We start from the raw sequence: 21,751 nt of genomic DNA, 5'->3' as shown, positions 1-21,751 counted from the left end.
TCTTATTTGTACACTTTTTTTTCCCCCTGACTTCCTTCCTATTCACTTCATTAAGTCTAGAGGCAGTTCAGCATGGGAGACGTCTGTATGTTGAATTAGGGCTCTCGCACTGTTGCGCCAGACGTCACCAGTCGGAAACTGGGGGTTTGCTTCTGTGATTTATTTCATTATTGTGCTGGTTAAAGGTTTGGAAGGGAATTCTTTTTGTGTGGTACTTTAGCTTTGTATAGCAATTTTTTTTTGGTTTTGGTTTTTTGTTTTTTTTTTTTTGTTTTTTAGTTTTGATTTTTTTTTACCCCTTAGCACAGAGTTCAGTCAGTTGAACCAGTTTAATAAATCAACTTAAAAAACAACGACAGTTTATAACCTCCAACTGATAATTTGGCTTACATGCAGAAGTGATCTTGCTGGACGTTTAAGTAAAAAAAAAAAGCATTAGGGTATATTTAGGAAATTTATTTCCACTAGGAAAAAACCATTAGAAATCAGTGAACATTAAGCCCTGCAGTATGAATGTTTGGGGGCTTTGGGGAGGAGGGAAGATGTCTTGTGGTTCTCTGCATTCCTGCATACAACCTTAATAGAAGTGGAGGAGTGGTCAGTACTTTATGTAGAATTCCATGTGGTTCTGAAACCTAAATTTAAAATTAATATGCACGGGCGTAGTATGTAACTTAAAGACTTTCACTAATACTCTGCTAGCAATTTAATTTATTTTCACTTATCAACTACTCACAGATTTAGAGATTCAAAATAGCAAACACCTTAAGCTTAGACTTTGCTCCTTTGTCTCCAAAACTGAGGAGTGGAGAAAAAAAAAAAAACACCTTTTTAGGACCTCCCCCCTTTCTCTCATAAATCTCACTTAAGGGGAGGGGGAAGAGAAGATAATTTTTTTTTTCAGGATGAAAATGAAAGTGAAGTGTAGCAATTAAGAATTTTTTTAAAGAAAAAAAAATTCATGCTAAGAATTGAGTTTTTAAAAATACACATTGCTTTTTCTTAAGTGCATTAAAATGAAAATATTTTCCTTTTGTCCTTTTTTCTATGTTTAAAATCATTTTAAATGCTTCAGGTCCATGCATCCTATTCACAAGACAAAACAGTTATGTACAGTCAGTAAAACAGGTTATAAAACACAAAAATTACATACCTTGTTTTTATTTTTTTTTAATAAAATTAGATATTAAATTGTTTCATGTTGATATAATTAGTAAAATGCTAGCAGTAATCAGAAACCACCTGAGCTAATAGCCATCTAATTCTGCTGCCTGGAATAATAAGGGGAAAATATGATAAGTAGTTGTCAATATTAAAGCAGGCTGGAGGAAGGAGGCTTCGGGCCTTGTAGTAGGGAGAATGAAACAGCAGATTTGAGTATCCACAATCCTTTCAGTATTAAATTTTCAGTAAAATAAAATTACTTGTATATGAAAACATAGCCTTTCCCCAGCTCTCTTTTTTTTCCTGATCAGCTGATGAAGAGACTAGCAGCTCGCTGCTTTGCTGGCTTGTTAATTTTATCCCCACTAACTGTGATTTCCGATAGCCGGCCTGCTGATAGTGGTAAGGTAAATATCTTTTTTCATTGCCGTCTTGAAGATTCAGTAGAACTACATCCCAGGCATGTGTAGGTGTGTGACACATCAAAAGCCGGTGTTCTCCGTCCGGATTTCTGTGTACAACTGGGTGCTTATGGAGAGCAAATAACATTAACTGTTGACAGCCTTGCATGCTGTATTTATTATTAGCATTTTCAGCTTCCAAGATTTGCGGACCAGTTTCTTTTTCTTCATCTTTGCTAGCTGCAATGTGTATTACTGTATAGTGGGTGTCCTGTTTTAGCCAAATGAATATTAATGAAATTATGTGCAGATTTTTTTTTCTTCCTTTTTCCTCCTAACTCATCAGATCTCGAGGCTCCTTCATAGTGGTTATCTGAGCACTGTGGAAGCGTGATGGAAATTGTCTTTTGATTATTAAGGCCTAGTCTCAGACTGTCCCTCAGGATTCTGTGTTCATGTTTGTTCTATGGATTTGCACATCGGAGGATGCATAGGAAACAGATTTTGAAATCCCCCTGGCATTTTTAACATGCCAGGTTGCTTTGTGTTTTGCACCAGGTTTTCTTCACAAAACCCTTTTTTTTTTCAATAGACATTGTACATAAGTGAAAGAAATGATGTCTGAGCTGTAATCACTCTTTATATTGATTGTTATACTCACATGATCATAAATATTAGCCATGTTTGGTGCTGTGGAGAAATGAAGGTAATTGCCTTATGATTAGAGCTCTTTCAGTTTCGAGAAAGGATTGATTAGCATTTGCATACTCAAGGCAATATTGAGAGGCAGGGGGAACAAATAACAACATCAGTTATGTTTTGAGAAAGCATTAATCTTAAAATCTGACTTAAAGATTTATTTAAAATTTTTTTCCTTGTATGGTCAAATTTCCTATTTTTTGCATGTTTGATTTTTAGATTTTTCTTTCTTATTTTTTAAGTTTTGTCATTTACCCTTCAAAAAAGTTTAACTTCTGTGTTTGTCACATGGATCTTTTAGCCATTTGTGAACAGGTTTCTTTTATACCTGGTTGTTTTTTATAGCTATTTTATTATCTCTCTGCATTAGAGCTGCTGGCTGTGTTTAAGGCAAACGTTTGCAGGTAATTTGGAGAAAGTGTTTTTTGTTTGTGACGGTGTGTGTGCTTTAAGTGCATTTGTAAGGAAATGTGGCTTTGTAATTCATTCTGGTCTTATTTCTGGCACAGAAATTTAAAAAATTAGATTTATTTTACCTTATGAATCAAGAATAAATTAATAGAAAATCTAAAAGAAAAAATAGGTGGAATTTTGTGTTTGATTGCTTGAAGATAGAGTCAGGACTTTTTCCGCCCGCTTACAATAATGGGATACAAAGTTCTCCTTCTTACTTTTATTTGGATTAATTTCATTTGGATTCAGTTGTATTTAAATAGATAATGTTTATAGAGTTGTGTCTTTATATATATATATGTGTGTGTATATATATATAACTTACTCATCTTTGCTACTAGTTATGTAGGCCGTTAGGTTATTTTGATGAAGTCAAAGTAGGTTTGAGATGTGTTTATCCAATATGGTGGTGATGTTTTACTCAAGTCCAAAATTTACTGTTAACTTTTAGTTTTCTTTAGTATTTATATAAGTTTTATTCATTCTGACCATTCAAATTTCATTTTTTTATTGTGCTGATTCCCCCCCCCCCCCCATCCCTTTCTTACATCCATGGACAATAGGCAATCGAAGACGGTAATTTGGAAGAAATGGAAGAGGAAGTGCGGCTCAAAAAAAGAAAAAGACGAAGAAATGTGGAGAAAGAGCCTGGGAAGGAAGATGTGGAAAAAGCTAAAAAGAGAAGAGGCCGACCTCCAGCAGAGAAATTGTCGCCAAACCCCCCCAAACTGACAAAGCAGATGAATGCCATTATTGACACTGTAATAAACTACAAGGATAGGTGAGATTTTGTTACTTTACTTTCACTGATTTTTTTATTCTAAGTATCCAAATTTACTCAATTGTGTGCTTGAGTTTTGAAATTGTGTTTATTGTATGTTTCGTGCCACATTTCAGTTTTCAAAATTTCTAATGTATCAATTATAGTAATAATTTTTAATATTTTGGGAGGATATTTAAACATAAAATGATTTGGGCTATTTGGTAATGTTCTGCAATGGAAGGAATACTAGCTTTGGAGTCAGGTCCTGAGTGTCATTGCCAGTGAGATCTTGAAAATGTCACCTTACCACTTTAATTCTCGATTTTCTCATTTCTAAAATGTAGAAGTAGAATCTTTGAGTCATTCAATATTTAGAAAGCACTTTCTGTGTACCAGGCACTGTACTAAGCTCTGGGGAACACAAAAAAGAGGCAAAAGACAGCCCCTGCCCTGAAGAACTAGGTGACACATAAAGTGTCTTCTATCTCTTAATCTAGGGACCTTTGAATCCTAAAATTTCTATCCTCAAGTAGGATTTAATTTGGATGAGAGCTCCAAGGATCTCTAATGTCTCATCATTTGGGAGAGGGAATATGAAATCCAAAAACACGTGGACACAAGTATGTTTCTCATATAAATATAATCTTCTAAATTAAATAGATGTTTTCTAGAAAATACTTCTGCCACCCAAAGTGCCCTGATTTAACAATAGTAACCTTTTTCTAAACCATTCCCCCCATCCCCTAATATATTTGTGTTGCAAGACTGCAGGTTGGAGGTTATTGTCTTGTTACCACAGATTTTACTCTAGAGTCTTTGTTACTTCAACAGATATTCTTTTCAGTCTAGAAGGTCCAGATTTAGCTTTAAGAAATGCACAAAAACAAGCAATTATTAGTCAACACACATTTATTAACTGCCATATGCCAGGCACTGTCTTAAGTCCTGTGATTACAAAGAAAGACAGCAGCATGGTTTAAGAATATAAAATTGAAGCCAGAAGGCAGCTGGATTGAGAGTCAGACCTAGAGATGGGAGGTCCTGGGTCCAAATCTGGCCCTAGATACTTCCTAACTGTGTGACCCTGGGCAAGTCACTTAACCCCCATTGCCTAGCCCTTACCTCTCTTCTGCCTTAGAACCAACACACAGTATTGATTCCAAGACGGAAGGTAAGGGTTTTATTAAAAATAAAATTAAAATAAACTTGAAGCCAGCTACTTGTTGCAATGTGCCCATCCAAAGGTACTGGGTGTACTATTATCCAGAAAGAATATCCTAAATGACCAAACACGTCAATAATATTTTTCTTCTTATCTCTGCCTTTCTCGCTTGCTCTCATTTTAGAGTACTCTTTCAAGACCTGTTCTGCTCTTCCCTATTCTCGGTCACCTTTTGTGAAGCTAGCCATGACACATCCCAAAAGTTTTAGTGCACTTTGGAGTTTTGGTAGCTTAAAATTGCCCTCAGTCTTTTCGGACACCCCATATTTCTGCCCTGCGTGTGTCATGCTAATTTTGCCTCAGGAATCCTCTGGGAAGGGCTTACTTGGGCTCTTTCTGTTTTGCATTTCACTTCACAAGCCCACCTCATAAGTGGGAGATTTAATCATGTTTGTCACACAACCTTCACAGACTATATTTCTAAACAGTAGACAAGGAGTGCCTGAACCCACAAAACATCCTTTGAGATCTGGCTGGTTTCTGGAGAGATGAAGTAGTTGAACTGCTTTGGAGCTGGGTGGTTGTCTTTTGTTTGTCATAGAGCTGATGTCCAACTGAAACAAGCCACAGCACTTCGCTTTAAGGAATGGTCAGGATCAAGAGCATTCAAATGTAACCCCACCGCCATTTTGCAGGTTATTCTAACTGGTGGGTTAGAAAAGGTTTCTCTCTTCCACTTTGCGTTGTACAAATGTGTACAAATTACTCGAGGCCAAGAATTAAGCGGACATTTTTTGTTGCTCATTGTGGCGAGGCTGAATTTTAAAATAGGGGTGAGGGTGGCAAATAACAAGTCTATAGTGATGCCCGTATTCTTTCTGGCTGACGTGCCCCCTGATCCCAACAGGTTGGTTCAGTGGATTCTCTGGTTTCATTTTCAGAGATTGGTAGCCATAATTTAAAAGAAAAAAACAACTTAAAATTAGTTCTAAGTGTTAATTAGTAGGTTTATGACCACTATTTATTACTTATTACTATTATTAGTTTTGCTTTTGTAAAATGCCCTCCAATTAAAGACAGCGATTGTGTTTCGAGACTCGGCTGCGGACTTGGTATTTATTGAGGGAGTTGGAGGCTGTGTTAGAAAGTGCATTGGGTTACTTGGGGTCAGAGGGCCACAGTTCAGTGCCTGCTTTTGCTGCTTGCTACCTCTGTAGTGTTGATAGCATCTCCATTGACTTTGCTTTCCTTGTCTATCAATTGAGGGACCTTTGACTGGTTGATTTCTAGTTCCCTTCCTAGCCCCAAATCCTTTGAGGTCTAGTTGTGCACACCTGAGTTTGTAGTGTGAAGAGAACATTTTTTACCAGCTGAGTACATACCCCTCTTTTCTTTGGAGATGAACATCCCTTTTGGAATTCTAGTTACCTACCATGCCCATTCCTTTGACTAGCTATTCCTTGAGAAGGGGCGGCACCAAGAATTCAGCTGGATTGTGTTGGTTATTTGACCAGTCTCAGGCATTACTTAATGCCAATGATGATGATGGTGGTGGTAATGATGACAGCAATAAATATTTCCCAGAATATCCCCCTTTCTGCTTATCCCCTTCTTATATTTCTTTTCCTTGGAGTGGGGAGAATTTATTTCTCTGATCATACTTGCTTAGGTGACCAACTGGTTTATATTAATTTCATACTCAACCTAAAACAAATTTAATACTGAAAGGCTGAGAATGTTCCTTAAAGGGAAAAAAAAGTCAAAATTGTTGCCATGACCTTTATAAAATTGTACCTAGCTATATAAACTTTTCCTATTTTCTGAAAAAGTCAGAAAAGGAACCCTCTCTCTTTTTTGTTGAAAATGATATTTAATTAGATGATAATTCATGTTTTTTACCTTCCCTCCCCCCCAACCCTCTCCTGTATCTGACAAACAATTCCACTGGGTTTAACATGTGTCATTGATCAAGATCTATTTCCATATTATTAATATTTGCACTAGGATGATCATTTAGAGTCTACATCTCCAATCGTATCCCCCTCGACCCATGTGAACAAGCAGTTGTTTTTCTTCTGTGTTTCTGCTCCCACAGTTCTTTCTCTGAATGTGGATAAGGTTCTTTCTCATGAATCCCTCTGAATTGTTCTGGATCATTGCATGGCTGTTAATAGAGAAGTTCATTATGTTCAATTATACCACGGTGTATCAGTCTCTGTGTACAATGTTCTCCTGGCTCTGTTCCTTTCACTCTGCATCAATTCCTGGAGGTCATTCCAGTTCCCATTGAATTCCTCCAGTTCATTATTGCACAATAGTATTCCATCACCAACATATACCACAATTTGTTCAGTCATTTCCCAATTGATGGGCATCCCCTCGTTTTCCAGTTTTTGGCCACCACAAAGAGCGCAGCTATGAGTATTCTTGTACAGGTCTTTTTCCTTATTATCTCTTTGGGATACAAACCCATGCTATGGCTGGATCAAAGGGCAGACAGTCTTTTAGCGCCCTTTGGACATAGTTCCAATGGTTGGATCAATTCACAACTCCACCAGCAATGCATTAATGTCCCAACTTTGCCACATTCCCTCCAACATTCATTTCTTTCCTAAAAAAAGAACACTCTAAAGACCCTGATACCATGTAGAAGTAATTTCACATTGTAATGGTGCCCTGGATTCACATGAATCTCTTTAATGTGGTCGTTTCCTCCTTCACTCTCATAGTTTAGGAATTTAGCTGGCCAAGTATACAGATATTGAAGCCAACCACTTTGAGAAATATGTTAATACAAAAGTACTAGGTGTGTTGAAAAAAATGTCCCAAATTGCTGAGCGTGTGAAGAGAGTGTATTTTTCTACCTGTTCCTCCTTTTCAGTTCTACTTTTATTTTAGAGTTCCCTGAAAAGACCTTTTCTGCTCCTCATATTTTCATGAACCTTTTGTGGAATGTGTATCTATATTTCCCCCTGTATGTGTCATGTTTAGTTTGCCTTAGGAATCCTCTGGGAAGGGACTTACTCTATTTATATTTTGCATTTCACTTTACCAAGTTGGTACCCAAGTAGGAGGTACTCAAATTAGGAGGGCTTTAATTAGATGGAATGTCAGCAGATCCTATATTTTGGGGCTGATCTTAGACAAAATATTCTGAGAAATGCAGTTGTCATGGAGTTGAAGGTTTTTGTACCATTATAGACTGTCACTAACATAGTAACTCTCCCTACCTGTATGACTTGTAATCACTCTCACGACTTTTAAGTATTAAATGAGACCTTTGGGAGCTTCCATGTATCTTGAACCCTTATGTGAGAAATTAAATGCTCTTCATGTTGCGGGGGGTTAATCCTCTTGCATTAATATCTAAATTGTTATAGCTTGAATTTGTTTTATAAGAAAGCATGTACCTGATTCTCTTTAGAGAGTATTTTTTGTTTAGCTCACTTTTTCTTTAAAAAAACATACCATGTTTTTAAAAAATTTGAGAAACATGCCAGGTATTATTTAATGAAGTCACTAGAAGTGAAAATAATTGGCACTGTGTTCCTGACAGTGTTGGTTCTCTATCCTGAACATCCTGAGCCTGGTTTTTGTCAAGGATAGTTATATTGTATGTGTGTGTATTTAAATTCTATGAATAGAATACCTAGTACACCTTGCCCTTGTGAGACTCCTTGAACATATATTTTTTAATCCAGTTTTGTTTTATTTTGAGTTCCAGATTCTCTCCTTCACCAACCTATTCAGAAAGCAAACCAACCCCACAACAAATATGTGCAGTCATATAAAACAAATTTCCACATTAGCCATGTTCCTCCCAAAAAGGGGGGAGGGGAGCAAGAAAAAAGAAGAAGAAAATGTTCTTTGATCTGCCATCTGAGCCCATAGCCCATCAGCTCTCTATCTGGAAGTGAATAGTATATTTCATCATCAATCCTTTGGAATTGTGGTAGGTCATTGTGTTGCTCAAAGGAGTGAAGTCTTTCAAAGTTAATTAGCTTTACAATATTGCTGTAACTGTATAAATTGTTCTGCTCACTGTACTTTGTATGAGTTCAAAGAGGTCTTCCCAGGTTTCCCAGAAACCTTGCCCTTCATTATTTTTTATAACACAGTAGTGTTGCATCATATCCACATCCCATAACTTCTTCAGCCATTCCCCAATTGATTGCCATTACCTTGTTTTCCAATTCTTTGATGCCACAAACAGCTACTATAAAATTTTTGTGCCATATGGGTCTTTTTCCTTTCTTTGATCTCTTTGGGATATCGACTTAATAACAGTATTGCTGGGTCAAAGGGGAACCTTGCATACTTTTTATCTCACAGAGGAGGGAAACTGTACTCAGGGGCACAGGTAACTATTTTTTTTCCAAAAAATTTAAATATGAGTTTTGGTTTTATTGAAAGGCTTTAAAAATATTTCTATATTTAATCAGATTTTAAATATTTACCTAAAGCTTTTTACCCAAGTTTTAGATCTTAGAACACTGAATCCACTCTTGTTTACATAGGAATTCAGAGACCAGAAAATTTTTCTAGAAAGGCCAGAGAGATTAGTAGATGTGGAGTGGTAATAATAAGGAAAAAGAACTAAAAGAAACATTTCAAAGATAGAGAAATCTCTCATAAATATTTGTTTTAAGGAAGAGAAGGAACTTTCAGTGTTGAAAGAAAGCTTAAATATCATCTACTGCTTCTACCACCAAAAATAGAAATTTCTTCTACCATATCCCTAATATGGTCACACCCCATCCACCTCAGTGGATGAAGATTCAGGTCTGGAGACAGGAGATCCTGGGTTCATATCTGAACTTAGATGCTTCCTGGCTGAATGACCCTGGACAAGTCCCTTAACTGAAATTGCCTAGCTCTTATCACATTTTTGCCTTAGAACCAATACTTAGTATTGACTATAAGATGGAAAGTAAGGGTTAAAAAAATACTTAGAATTACAAGAATGTCACCAAATACATCCCATTAGATAGAAGTAATTCTTTTAAAGTTTTTATATTGACCTGAAATTTTCCTTTACTGTGATCTATTTCTTAATTCTGTTTTCTAGTACAAAATATGCCTATTCCCTCTTTCCTGCGACAGACCTTTCAAGTATGAAATTTGTCTTTTTTGAATGATAATTATGCACCCTCCTCCTCCCACCCCCCAAAAGCTTCCCTTCTTCGGATTAATTATTCCCAGGGTCTTTACTTTTCCTCATGTGACAAGATTTCTGGGTCTCTAACCAACCTGCTCTTCAGTATCCCTCCCAAAATGGGAGCCTCAGAATAAGGCACAATATTTTAAGTATAGTTTGACTAGCATAGACTGTCTTCTTCCTTGATCCGGAAAGTACATTAAATGACATTGCTATAGCAAATTATGCTAATTTTAGGGCATTTTATTTAGTAGCAGTGGCACAGTATTAGTTTTCATATCAAATATGTGAAATGATTTAAAATGTAAATGTAAAAATGTAAAATAATTTAAAGTATTAATAAATTATTAATATAAATTAATTTTTAAAAATAAGATAAAAATAAAACTCTCAGGGTTTTTGCCCATGTATTTCCATCAAGCCTGCTGTTGCACATTCTGTACATTCACAGTTAATTTAAAAAACGAAAACCTAACTCATCCTCATCCCTCCCCATTGCTTCAGTGTCTGATAAAGACGCCACCCTTCTCCTTGCCCCTAAACCAATGGTGTCAAACTCAAACAGAAATGGACGAATGCTAATCTGAATCTAGGGATCCCTACAGGCTCCATATTGACTTTGTTTGAACATGGAACATTGTCTACGTTTTTTTTCTGTGTGTGTGTGTTTTGTGTGTTTCCTAATTATATTTTGAGCTGATTCCCCTGTCCTTGCGAATTTGATGCATGGGCCCCATTTCTGGATCACATCTCCTTGCATCTTTTTCCCTCAACCACTTCTTCCCTGTCTTTCATCTATATCACTTCCTTATTCATTGTCTATTTCTCTGTCACTTATAAGCATGCCCAGATTTTTCCCTTCTTTGAAATACCTATACTTACGGCCTCCTTCTCATGTTTCCATACGAAATCTTTTCTCTCTTTCAAAATAAAACTTTAATAAGGCCTCACATCTCCATTACCTCAGCTCCTGCTCTTCTCCCCTTACTGAAGTCTCATTTCAGACTCCCGTATTTAATTGACACTTTGGCTGTCTCAAACTTTATCAGTGATCTTTTCATTTTTGATCCATTGACCTTTTCCTTTCATTTGGCTTTTAAACTTGGGTCAGCTTTTAGCACTGTTGGGCACCCCTTCTTCCAGTAGGCTCTTTCTCCTCTTAATTTCTACTTACCCAACCATTTCTTCTCAGCTTTCTTTGCTCAGCATCATTCAGCTTCCATGTGCTACATGCGAGCATCTGCTGAAGGTCTGTCAGAGACCGCATGACTATTTCAACATAGCTGGTATCCTTTGAGATCTTACGCATTTTATTTTATGCATTTAAAGATATTATTCTTAGAAAGGATTCATAGTCTTCACCATATGGCCAAAGAAAAGGTTTAAAATCTCTATTGTGTTTTCTACCTGAGGATCTAGATCCAAATTACAAATTTTTTTTTTTAATTTCCAACTCATTACACATATTATAACTATACTACCACATTCTTTTTTTTATTGGTGAAATTACATTTAAACAATTATAGGTCACCTCATCTCTACAGAACTGAGTTCCCCAATACAGTCTCTGTCAAACATCAAGTGTAATTTTTTTAAAAATTCAAATCTGGGGGGCAGCTGGGTGACTCAGTGGATTGAGAATCAGGCCTAGAGACGGGAGGTCCTAGGTTCAAATCTGGCCTCAGACACTTCCCAGCTTTGTGACCTTGGGCAAGTCACTTAACCCCCATTGCCTAGCCCTTACCACTCCACTCTTCTGCCTTGGAACCAATACACAGTATTGACTCCAAGATGACCAAAGGTAAGAGTTTAAAAAAAATTAAAATCTATGTTCAGATGTTTACTTAATCTCACTATTTTTTGGTCCAAGATGGCATAGCCTTTTTTATCACAGATCTCCACGTTACTATTCTTTGTTCATCAGAATTATTTCCTTTGAATGTAGTATATCCTTTTTTCATGTTCCATTGTTGCTTTACTATAGAAAATTACCATTGTACACAGTCAAAGTTATTTCAGGGAGCTCAGAACTTCAGGAAACCAAGTTTCAAGACCCTGAATGTTTGTGAAGTGATTTGTAAATGTTATGTCTTTATATAAGTGCCATATATTGTTGTTGTTGTTAATTTGTGAAGTTTTAATACGGTATCAAGTAAAAAACTCCTAACTATTGATGTTTTTGAAGTCGAAATCTCTCAAGTAACCATTTAAATGTATGGATTTAATTTCCTTATTGTCTACTGAGCATTAAAATTTCTGAACACAGGATTCTATTTGTAGAGTGAATGTAGAACTAAGAAAATTTTAAAGGATAAAAATTTCAGGACATACTTAATCCATACTGTTAGAGCTCTCCATTACTGGCTCATATGATTACCTTTTCTTATTTTCTTTAATATTAGGACACCGTGTGATGAAGAATATGAAATGTAGCAGCCACAAATGCATTATACTTTCAAAACTTTATTTTCCTTTTTTTTCCTTTGTCTCTGTTTTAGGGACAAAAATTCCCAAGTTCCTTATACTCTTATAAAGGATATCTGAATTCTTCCAGGGACTTTTTTGTCCATCCTTAAAGCTATCACAATATTGTTGACATTTAGCGTCTCTTTAGGAAAAACCAACAATTTCCAGGTCAATTATTTAGATAGCTTCTTTGTTAGATATTTGATATCATCTAGTTGCTAGTTCCTTAAAAAGGAGCTAAAATTCTCTTGCTAGGCTAAGCAGTCCAGAGTGGCCTTGTGAAAGTAAAAGTATAGCCAAAGAATATAGATAGATTTTTAAGAAAAACATATTTATAGATTAGTTGCTACTCTCACATATATCTTGCTTCTCTATCAGATACATTAGATACTATTAGGAATAGAGGGAAAACAGTATAATTTACAGAGTACTAGACTTGTGATCAAAACCCTCCTCTGACATTTTACTAGTTTAAGTAAATCTTGTGATCCCTCTGCACCTGATTACTCCTCTTTAAAATGTTGATAAGGATATTTGTAGTGCTGCTAGGATCAGATCATATATATCTACTTGATATATATAAAGCATTTTGCAAACCTTAAAAGGCTACATAAATATTAGCTCTTATTAATCAAAAGAAAGTTTTATCTGTTATATAATGTAAAATATTACCTAGAGTCCAAAAAAGCTATTGACAGCAATGAGAATTTCAGACTTTTGGTTTTTTTTCCCCATTTCTACTTAAGAAATGCACATTTTCAGTTAATTGTAATTCAGATGAAAAGCATTCAGTTCAATTAATTACTCCAGTGGTTGTTTGATCTCCCCAATTTGGGCATTCCCTCCAGTGTTACATATTGTAACCAGACCATTCCTGTTCATCCTGTGTTAACTGTTGGCCATTTCTTCCAAGAAAGCCTTCACACGTTAAAATTTTCTTTTTTTTCTTTCAAGTTTATTTATTTAATTAATTTAGAATGTTTTTCCATGGTTACATGAATCATAACACTCATTTTCTTGACAATCTATGGATATCATAGCTTGATCTTGCTATATGACCAATCTATGTTTATTTTTTTATCTTACATTTCTCTATCATTATGTACATGGTTTCCTCAGTATAATAACTTGTTCTAATGTACGCCATGTACTCTTTGGTTGATCCTTAAAATCTATTCTTCAGAAACTATAGTGTTACGTGACTTATAGTCATTCAACATCATAGAAAGATTATTAGTGGTTAAAAGATGGCCTTTGGGGTGTATATGGTTTTCAAACAGCAATTTAGCTCCTTTTTCCCTTCTTTCCATTCAATTCTGAGCCCAGCTTGATATCTCTTTATACATTTTCCAAGATACAGACAAATAGATGATAGATAGAAAAATGGACAGATGAATGTATGTATAATATATACTTGCATATATATATCCACACGTTTATATGTCTGTGTTAAACGTGTATGTCATTATAACATGCACACACTCATATATATAAAAGTGTGTGTGTGTTGAGAAACAAAGAGACTTACCAGTGAACAAACTTTAATGAGCTCGAAATCCAACTGCATAGTTCCGACAATAAGTACTTTTTAACATCTTGGCTTTTCTTGGGCAAAGAGTAAGAGAAATTCTATTTTGAGAAATTATGAATTTCATTTAGGAGGTTCTCTAATGTTACAGGCTTGAGGCAATTAGTATATTGACCCAAACAGGAGCACCTGGAGAAACTCACTAAAGAGAGTTCATGGAATTTAAAGTTTTTTAATTTAATTTTTCAATTACCATTTTTCTCTCCCTTACCCCTCCCCCCTACTGAAAAGGAAAAGGAAAAAAAAAGAAGTCCCTTGTACAAATTATGTTCTGTTAAGTAAAAAAAATTCCTGTATTGTCTGTGTCCAAAAATATATGCTTCATGCCACATTTCAAATCCAGTGCTTCTCTTTCAGTAGGTGGGTGTTGCTCACTGACTTGATCAGTGTTATTTCTCTTTATAGTGTTGTACAAATTGTTCTCCAGGTTCTATTTACTTCACTCTGCCTCAGTTTATACGTCTTCCCAGATTTCTTCAAAACCATCTTTAAAACCATTTCTTAATGGCACAGTAAAATCCCATTGCATTCACATGCCATAACTTATTCATTTGTTTGCAATCTATTTTCATTATGGAATCTGGATTGGATAGCTTCCATGACGATGGCAGGCACCTTTGGCAAGCTTGCGTGTCTTTGTTTTATGATTTTACTTGATGTTAATAATCAAAGAGTTATCGAAACAAATTACCTCTGTTGGAAAGTCTCATATGATTTTGACATATGCCTGGAAAATACCTTGTTGGAGGAGAGCCTTTAAACCAGCCCCTTATTCTACAGAATTACTTTCTTTTAACAGTCAAGAACAATAATCACAGCAGGATCTTGTATTATCTATACTCTTCAGTTAATTATATGTGATTGTAAAGATGTGGTCGGCTATAGGATGTAATTTGCAAATTTCTACTTATCTTATACCTTCATCAAGCATGCACTTAATGAATGTGTAGATTGCTCTCATAAACATTTTCTGTTTATGGGAAACTAGGCATGTGGGTCAGTAATTATTGTTGTACTCTCTGTCAACTTTTTCTGAGTAATTAATTAAGAGGTCCAAAATTTTTCAACATCAAAATGTGTTGCCATCAGCACAGATTGGTCTAGTACAGCTGCTTATTCAGTCTTGTTTTCTTTGGTTGCATTTCTACTTCCTTGGAAAAAATATGTTAAAAGCTTACTATGGTAGCTCCACTGTCCTGGATAAAAGAATTTGTCATTTAAAATATTTGTGGATCTTTCCTAATTTTTATGTATTTGTTATTCTTAGTGAAGTTTTTATCTTTAGTTGTTCTTGGGATGATTTTGTGTAGTTGGATGTCTTGCCATCTTTAAACCTGCTTTTTCTCTCCCTTGTCACCCTTTTTTGAAATGATTCTGTGCAAGATTTTACAACCAAGTTTATACTCTAAACCAGTGGTGGAATGGCTGGTATATGTCTCTTCTTGGCAAAGATATAAGACATTGGTTGGTTGGTCAATTTCTAGGATTTGGGGCCTCCATATTTTTGAAATTAATTTTTAAAAATCTATATATGGATATATACACAGATGAAATGGCTACAACCTGTGTTGATATCTGTTGTTGTTTTATATATTTTAGGGGGTTTTTGGTTGTTTTTTTTTAACACAGTGATTTGAAATAGGTAAAATTAGAGTTGTTTTAGTCATATGCCATATGATTTTACAAATTTCATTATTTCTTGCTTGGATTAATTTTTGTATTAGCTTTAATTCTAGGACTACACATGGATAGCCAGTTTGGGAATGGCTTCCTTGTCAAGAATGAATCATTGCCTGGTCATTTAAATATAATCACTTTCTTATGTTACTTGGTGTTGCCCCTGACCAGCACTTCTTGGTTCTTTTCTCAAAAAAAAAGGCTAAATAAACAATACAGAAGTTTAAGGCATCTGCATAATACACAAGTCTGTGGCTATGCTTGTTTTGTACTCTTGAACAATATTTTGCAACAAATTTTTCATTCTATCTGATATCTACATTTTCATTAAGGTCATAGAGTATCAAAGTGTGCCTTGGTTTATTGGGAAGGTCATATTAAATTCTTCATATTTACTTCTGCATCCTAATAATAAATGGTAATGTGGGTGCATATACTACAACAATTTCCATGATGGTCAATACTTAAGAATATTACATTCCAATATGATTGAACACCCCATAAAATGTTTCTTGTTGCCTTCAGTTACATCAGTCAGTCAACAAATACTAAATGCCAACTCTGTGCCAGGTACTAAGTGAGGCACTGTGGATACAAGTTCAGAAAATTAAACAGTCTTACTAATAATGAAAGTACATTTTGATGGAGACCATTAAGTGTATCTAAAAATAAAAATAGCAATATATTTTTGTCAGATAGGATGATTTTGAGAGAAGAGGAGGGGGAAAGGATGGGGAGAAATTTATGAAATAAAAAATATTAAAATTTTACTTTTTTTAAAGTACCTGAAGCATAAATATAATGTTTATACATATATACATAAATGTTATATACACACTGTAGTCAAACACAAGGTAGTTTGGAGGACATTAGCAATTGGGAATAACAGGAAAGGCTAGGTTTTACTTAAGAAATACCTGGCTTGCATCTTAAAAGAAGAGAGAAATGTTCTGAGGCAGAGGTAAGGAGGAGAATCCATTCAAGCTATGGGAGATGAACAGTGCAAAGGACCATAGATGGCAGGTGGAGTGTCTTCTTATACCAGGAACAGAGAAAAATCCAATTTGGCTAGATTGCAAAATGTGGGAGGGAAAGTAATATCCGGTAAGATTGGAAAGATAAATTTGGACCAGACTCTATAAGACTTTAAAAAAACCTAAAGGAGTTTATATTTTATCCTACAAGCAATAGGAAGCCACTGGAGTTGGTTCAGTGAGAGCAGATCAGAACCTAAGGAAAATTACTTTGACAGCTACAGATAGAGTTGACTTGGAAGTGGTGAGAGCCTTGGAATAGTGAGGTAGAGAGACCAATTAGGAGACTTCTGTAGTCATCAAGATAAGAGGGGATAGGAGCCTAAACTAAGGTGGTAGCCGGGTATAGAGAGAAAGAGGTCAGATATGAGAGATGTGAATATCGAAATGGCAAGATTGGGCAATCAATGTAGGATAAAGAGTAAGGAGTCAGAGATAATACTGAGGTTATGAACCTAAGGTCCTGGGATGATGGTGGTGTCTTCAACAGAAATAGGGGATGTTTTGAAGAGGCAGACATTTAGAGGAAAAGGTAATGACTTCATGGTTTCTTTTAAAGACTATTTTATTTACATCTTCCAGGATGATCTGTGAATTGTCCTCCTATGTAGCCCTAACTTCCTTTTGTATGTTGGTTTCATTTATAGAGAAAAGGTCAAGATAAATATGCTTCAGTTCCTTGAGTAGTTTGTCTACTTGCCATTGTACAACAAGTTCACATTTAGAGAATTAATGGATTTAGACAGCTAGGTGGCTCAGTAGATAGAGGAGGGAGGGAGGGACAGACAGACAGACAGAGAAAAAGAGAGAGAGAGAGAGAGAGAAAGCAAGCCATTCCTGGAGAGATAGCAAGTCTGAATTCAAATCTGACACCATAGACACTTCCTAGCTGTTCAACCCTGGGCAAATCACTTAACCCCAATTGCTTAGCCCTTACTTCTCTTCTGCCTTGGAACTGACACTTAATATAAGACAGAAAGTAAGAGAGTTGTTTGTTTGTTTTTAAGAATTAATGGATTAAATTAGTTTTTATGGATGGTCTAAAACACAGTTCTTAGTTGTGACTACTTTTCATATCACTATGAAAACAGAAGGAGGTAGGTTGCATTTTTTCCTTTTTTACGGATGATTATAATCAAGGAATTCAAAAAGAAGCCTGTCCATACCTAGATAGGCTGCTCCTTAGAAAATGGCCATTTTCTATTGCTGACGCCATACTTGAAGTGTTTCCAACTTGCCATAGTGTTCCTCTGTTGCATGACCTTTTTAAAAACTCATCTTGCTCTCTAAAACCAGAATGGGCCAGCAGAGTAGAACTTTGTAGAGTCACTTTATTACACTTTATTACATTTGGCTATTCTTGCAGGCAGTCCACAAATGAATTTAAGCATTTTACTTCATTTGTTCTACAGATAGATTGAATTGGACTTCATTACCTGTTTCCTTGTACAGTTCAGTTTTACAGGATGAAATCTATGAATGTTTCCTGGTCTCATTAGCATTTTCTTTTTTTTTATTTGTTTGTTTTCTTTGTTAATATAGTTGAATTGAGAGTGACCTTAGAAAGCATCTATCCTCCTTTTAAAAATAGATTTGGCAACAGAAGCCCTAAGAGATGAAAGTCATAAAGTGATTTCATAGTTGACCTGTACTTGACCCCTTAACTGCCAAAGCAGGTGTTTTTTTAAAAACTCTACTCTGCTGCCTTTCTAAATATTTGTATACTTGGAATTTTCATCATTTTTGTCACTTTTTGTCATCCTTACAGTCTTTGGCAGTTATTGTGGTTCAGTCATTCCAATTATGTCCCACTTTTTCATCATCTCATTTGGAATTTTCTTGGCAAAGATATTGGAGTGGCTTGCCATTTCCTTCTCCAGCTCATTTAACAGATTGAGGCAAATAGGGTTAATTGACTTGTCCAAGGTCATCCAGCTAGTGTCTGAGGCTAGTTTTGAATTCAGGCCCTCCTTATTCCAGACTTAGAGCTCTATCCACTTGTGCCACAGTAGCACATTGATATAAAAGAAAGATATAGTGGTAATAAATTGATCTAGAATTAATTGTATCACTTTCTCTTCAATATTCTTTTTTTTCCCTCTCATCATGGAAAGAAGTGCATATCTAAAAGATAACTTATACTTACTTAGTTCTCAAGTGCAGCACTTAGTTCTCAAATACAACAATCAAGTCAGATGACATGATGGCAAAAAACCATGGAATAAGCTTAAAACTTTCAATAGAAATGGAACATCTTTTACAGATTCATGTATAACTAGTTCATTTTTTTGACTCTTATTAAAAATCTTTCTGGTACTGAAAAAAGCCTCAATGTTTGCAGAGTTCACTTTATTTCAGACAAAGGCTGGGAACCCCAAATGCCACCAACTTTCTAATGAAAAGAAAAGCAGAAGTATTCTTTTTTCAAATTTAGTGATAAAGAAAAAAGTGAAGACCAATTATTTATTTATTGAGTGTGCACTATGTTTCTTAACATTTCACTAGCTCTGTTGAGAAATATGGTCCCTAGTCTTATGAAATTTGTTCACTTGAGTAGAAAAAAACCAATCCACCGAGGGAGTTGATATTCCATTTTAATCTGTGTGTTGCTTATTGTAAGGGCAGTAGAAATTCAGAAAGTGAGGAGTTAGAACTTGAGCTGGCCCTGGAAAGACAAAGAAGATTTCAACAGGTGATAAGAAGGTTAGAGAACATTGTAGGAGGAGAGTATATCCGTGTAAGCAAAAGCGAGAAGCTTCAGAGAACAGTTCTGTGTATGCAGTAGACACTGATCTCCCTGAACATTGTACCCAAGTGGGTAATGGAGAAAAATAAGGCAAAGGATGGATGATCAGATAGAGTGGACCTAGTTATGAAGGGCCAGCTTTCTTAGAATTTTCATAGCATTTTGTTTGTGCAACTTCTGTGGCACTTACTTATACTGTTTCACTTTATAATTGCGTATTTGTCATTGTGTCCCTGCTCCCCCACAGCACACACACATGCATACATAGCCCTCAGCTTCTCGAGGGCAAGACTTGTCTCATTTGTTTCCCAACTGGATACGTAGGTATGAAGTAACATTTTTCTATAGCAATGAGCACATAGTAGCTGTTCAAAATATTTATTGAACTTAGCATTGAATGTGTTCTTGCACAACAAAAGGTCAATCTGTAGTCCAGGATTCACAGAACACATTTACACACGTCTGGCAGAAACAACAATAACAAGCTTCCTATGAAATCCAAGGTCCCTCCATAGTATAGTGCAGATTTTAGGGGAGGGAAAGCTTCCTATGAAATTCATCATCTCCCTGTATTATAATGCAAACCCTTAAAAAATTCATTTCTCCTATTGATATAATGTAATTTCTCTCTACTATCAAGAAAATAGAATGGAGAATATACTTGGAGGGCTCAGATCAATAAGCTTTCATCTGTAAAACTAGTTAAATATGTTTATTTCTTAAACTTTACATCTAATTCCCTTCCCTCTAATACTGAATTATTCAGTTCTGATGGTTGATTCTAATTGGTTAATTGGGGTGGAACAGGGCTTGTCTGTTTTTGTAAAGTACTAAGGACCAGTTGGATCACAGAACTGCTCAGTCCTCGGTTCTGCATCCCCCTTCTATTATTAGAAATCTTCAGCATATGCTTAATCAGAAATACGCCTTTGTTCAGTCCAGATTTAGTATGTCAGTTATAGGGTTTGATATAAAGGATGCACTTGTAATTCATCAATAGAAAAATGACACCATCTATTGGCAAAGTAAAAAATAACACCAGGAAGATGTTGACATGTTTAATCCAAAATTATAAGGCCCCACCCATTTGGATTGATGATAATTGGGTATAAAGGAGTCATTTTAGGAAATGGGGGAAGAGAAAAAAAGATCTAAAATCTGTATGTACATTTCAATTCTCTTTCTGATTCTCATTTTAATGAACATAAGCAGTTTAAAATTTACGTGGCAAGAGCAGAAATTGTATTTCTGTGTTTCAGATATTAATAAATTATGTTTCCATCATGACCTATGGGATGAAATTTATAGAGGAACACACATATGTGCACTTCTCAAATGGGGGAGATAAAGCATCAGCTTCCTGCTAAAATAGCCTAATTAAACACTTTGTGATTCTTAAGCAAAAGTCCATTTCCCTAGGCAACAGCAGGCCTCTCCCTACTGGGTTCTTGACTCAATTTGAGTATTCATGAGCTGCACATATGCATTTTTTAAAAAGGTGACCTAGTGCAATAGAGAACTTCACTCATCCCTCTGACAGAGACATTTCTATTAATTTATGCAGGCCCCTTTTGCACTTCAGCATTTTTCCTTCTAGTTGCTAGGCAACCATTTAAGTTACTGCGCATGTTTTTTATGATAACTGTCATTATGATTATTTTTTAATTATTCAACTGGGAATATGGATTAAAACAGCATATTGTCACTCATGCCTAACCGTTACCTTCTAACATTCTAGCAACCCTCCACCCGCTTCTCCCAACCCCCCAAGAATAGCTTTCTGGAATTCTGAGAGAAGCAGTTTGTTATATTTTGTGGTATCTTTGGCTACACAAAGGAAGTAGGCGATGGCAGGATTCTGAGAAGACTTTAAAATGATTATATTTCTTCACAAGCTGATATTGATCTGAGTAGTCCAGGTCAGATGTTCATATCTTGCAGCTAGCTAAATGATGAATATCTTTCTTTCTTTAGCTTGTATATAAATAAGCTCTAATATTAAATGATAGCAATGTCAATTCCTTAAAGTATTTAGGCTAAATTTCTGATCTTAAAATATTTCACAATCTTGAGTCTGTTTTACAAACTAATGCATTCCAGGCATTTTTGTGTCCTAAAAATATACTCTCAAATACATGTCTGTATATTCACTAGGTTTTAAGTATGCTTCTCAGAAATATGAGCCATTTTCCCTTTCAAAGTAATTTCCTTTTTGAAAAAAATATATAAACTGCTTTCTATATATGGAAATGCACTTAGACAGGTTTCCTCTGGATATTAACAAGATATATGTGTGGTTTGTAGCTATAAGCATTGCTTGAAAAGGGATAGAATTGAATTACATAAATATATGTGTGTGTATATATATATACATATACAAATTCATACGATCACATAGATTCTTACCACATTTCCTTCCTAGTTAAAGCACTCTCTACTA

General features: G+C 35.5%; 1 protein-coding gene across 12 annotated transcripts in view; it reads left to right on the top strand.

Annotated features, from left to right (window-relative positions):
• Nucleotides 1-21,751, top strand: part of SMARCA2 (SWI/SNF related, matrix associated, actin dependent regulator of chromatin, subfamily a, member 2) — a 208,252-nt gene that overhangs the window by 172,729 nt on the left and 13,772 nt on the right. For 10 of the 12 annotated variants that reach the window (XM_056806218.1, XM_007498585.3, XM_056806219.1 and 7 more), the window contains one exon: nucleotides 3,281-3,498. In XM_056806218.1, the coding sequence (XP_056662196.1) occupies nucleotides 3,281-3,498 (218 nt within the window). Of the gene's footprint in view, nucleotides 1-5; nucleotides 186-1,475; nucleotides 1,572-3,280; nucleotides 3,499-21,751 lie in introns of those variants that run through there. The other 2 variants (XM_016423975.2, XM_056806221.1) reach the window with 2 other exon arrangements.

This window comes from Monodelphis domestica, chromosome 7, assembly GCF_027887165.1.
Source record: "Monodelphis domestica isolate mMonDom1 chromosome 7, mMonDom1.pri, whole genome shotgun sequence".
Taxonomy (NCBI): Eukaryota; Metazoa; Chordata; class Mammalia; order Didelphimorphia; family Didelphidae; genus Monodelphis; species Monodelphis domestica.
The sequence above is the reverse complement of the archived record's forward strand: the minus strand, read 5'-3'. Positions and strand labels throughout refer to the sequence as shown.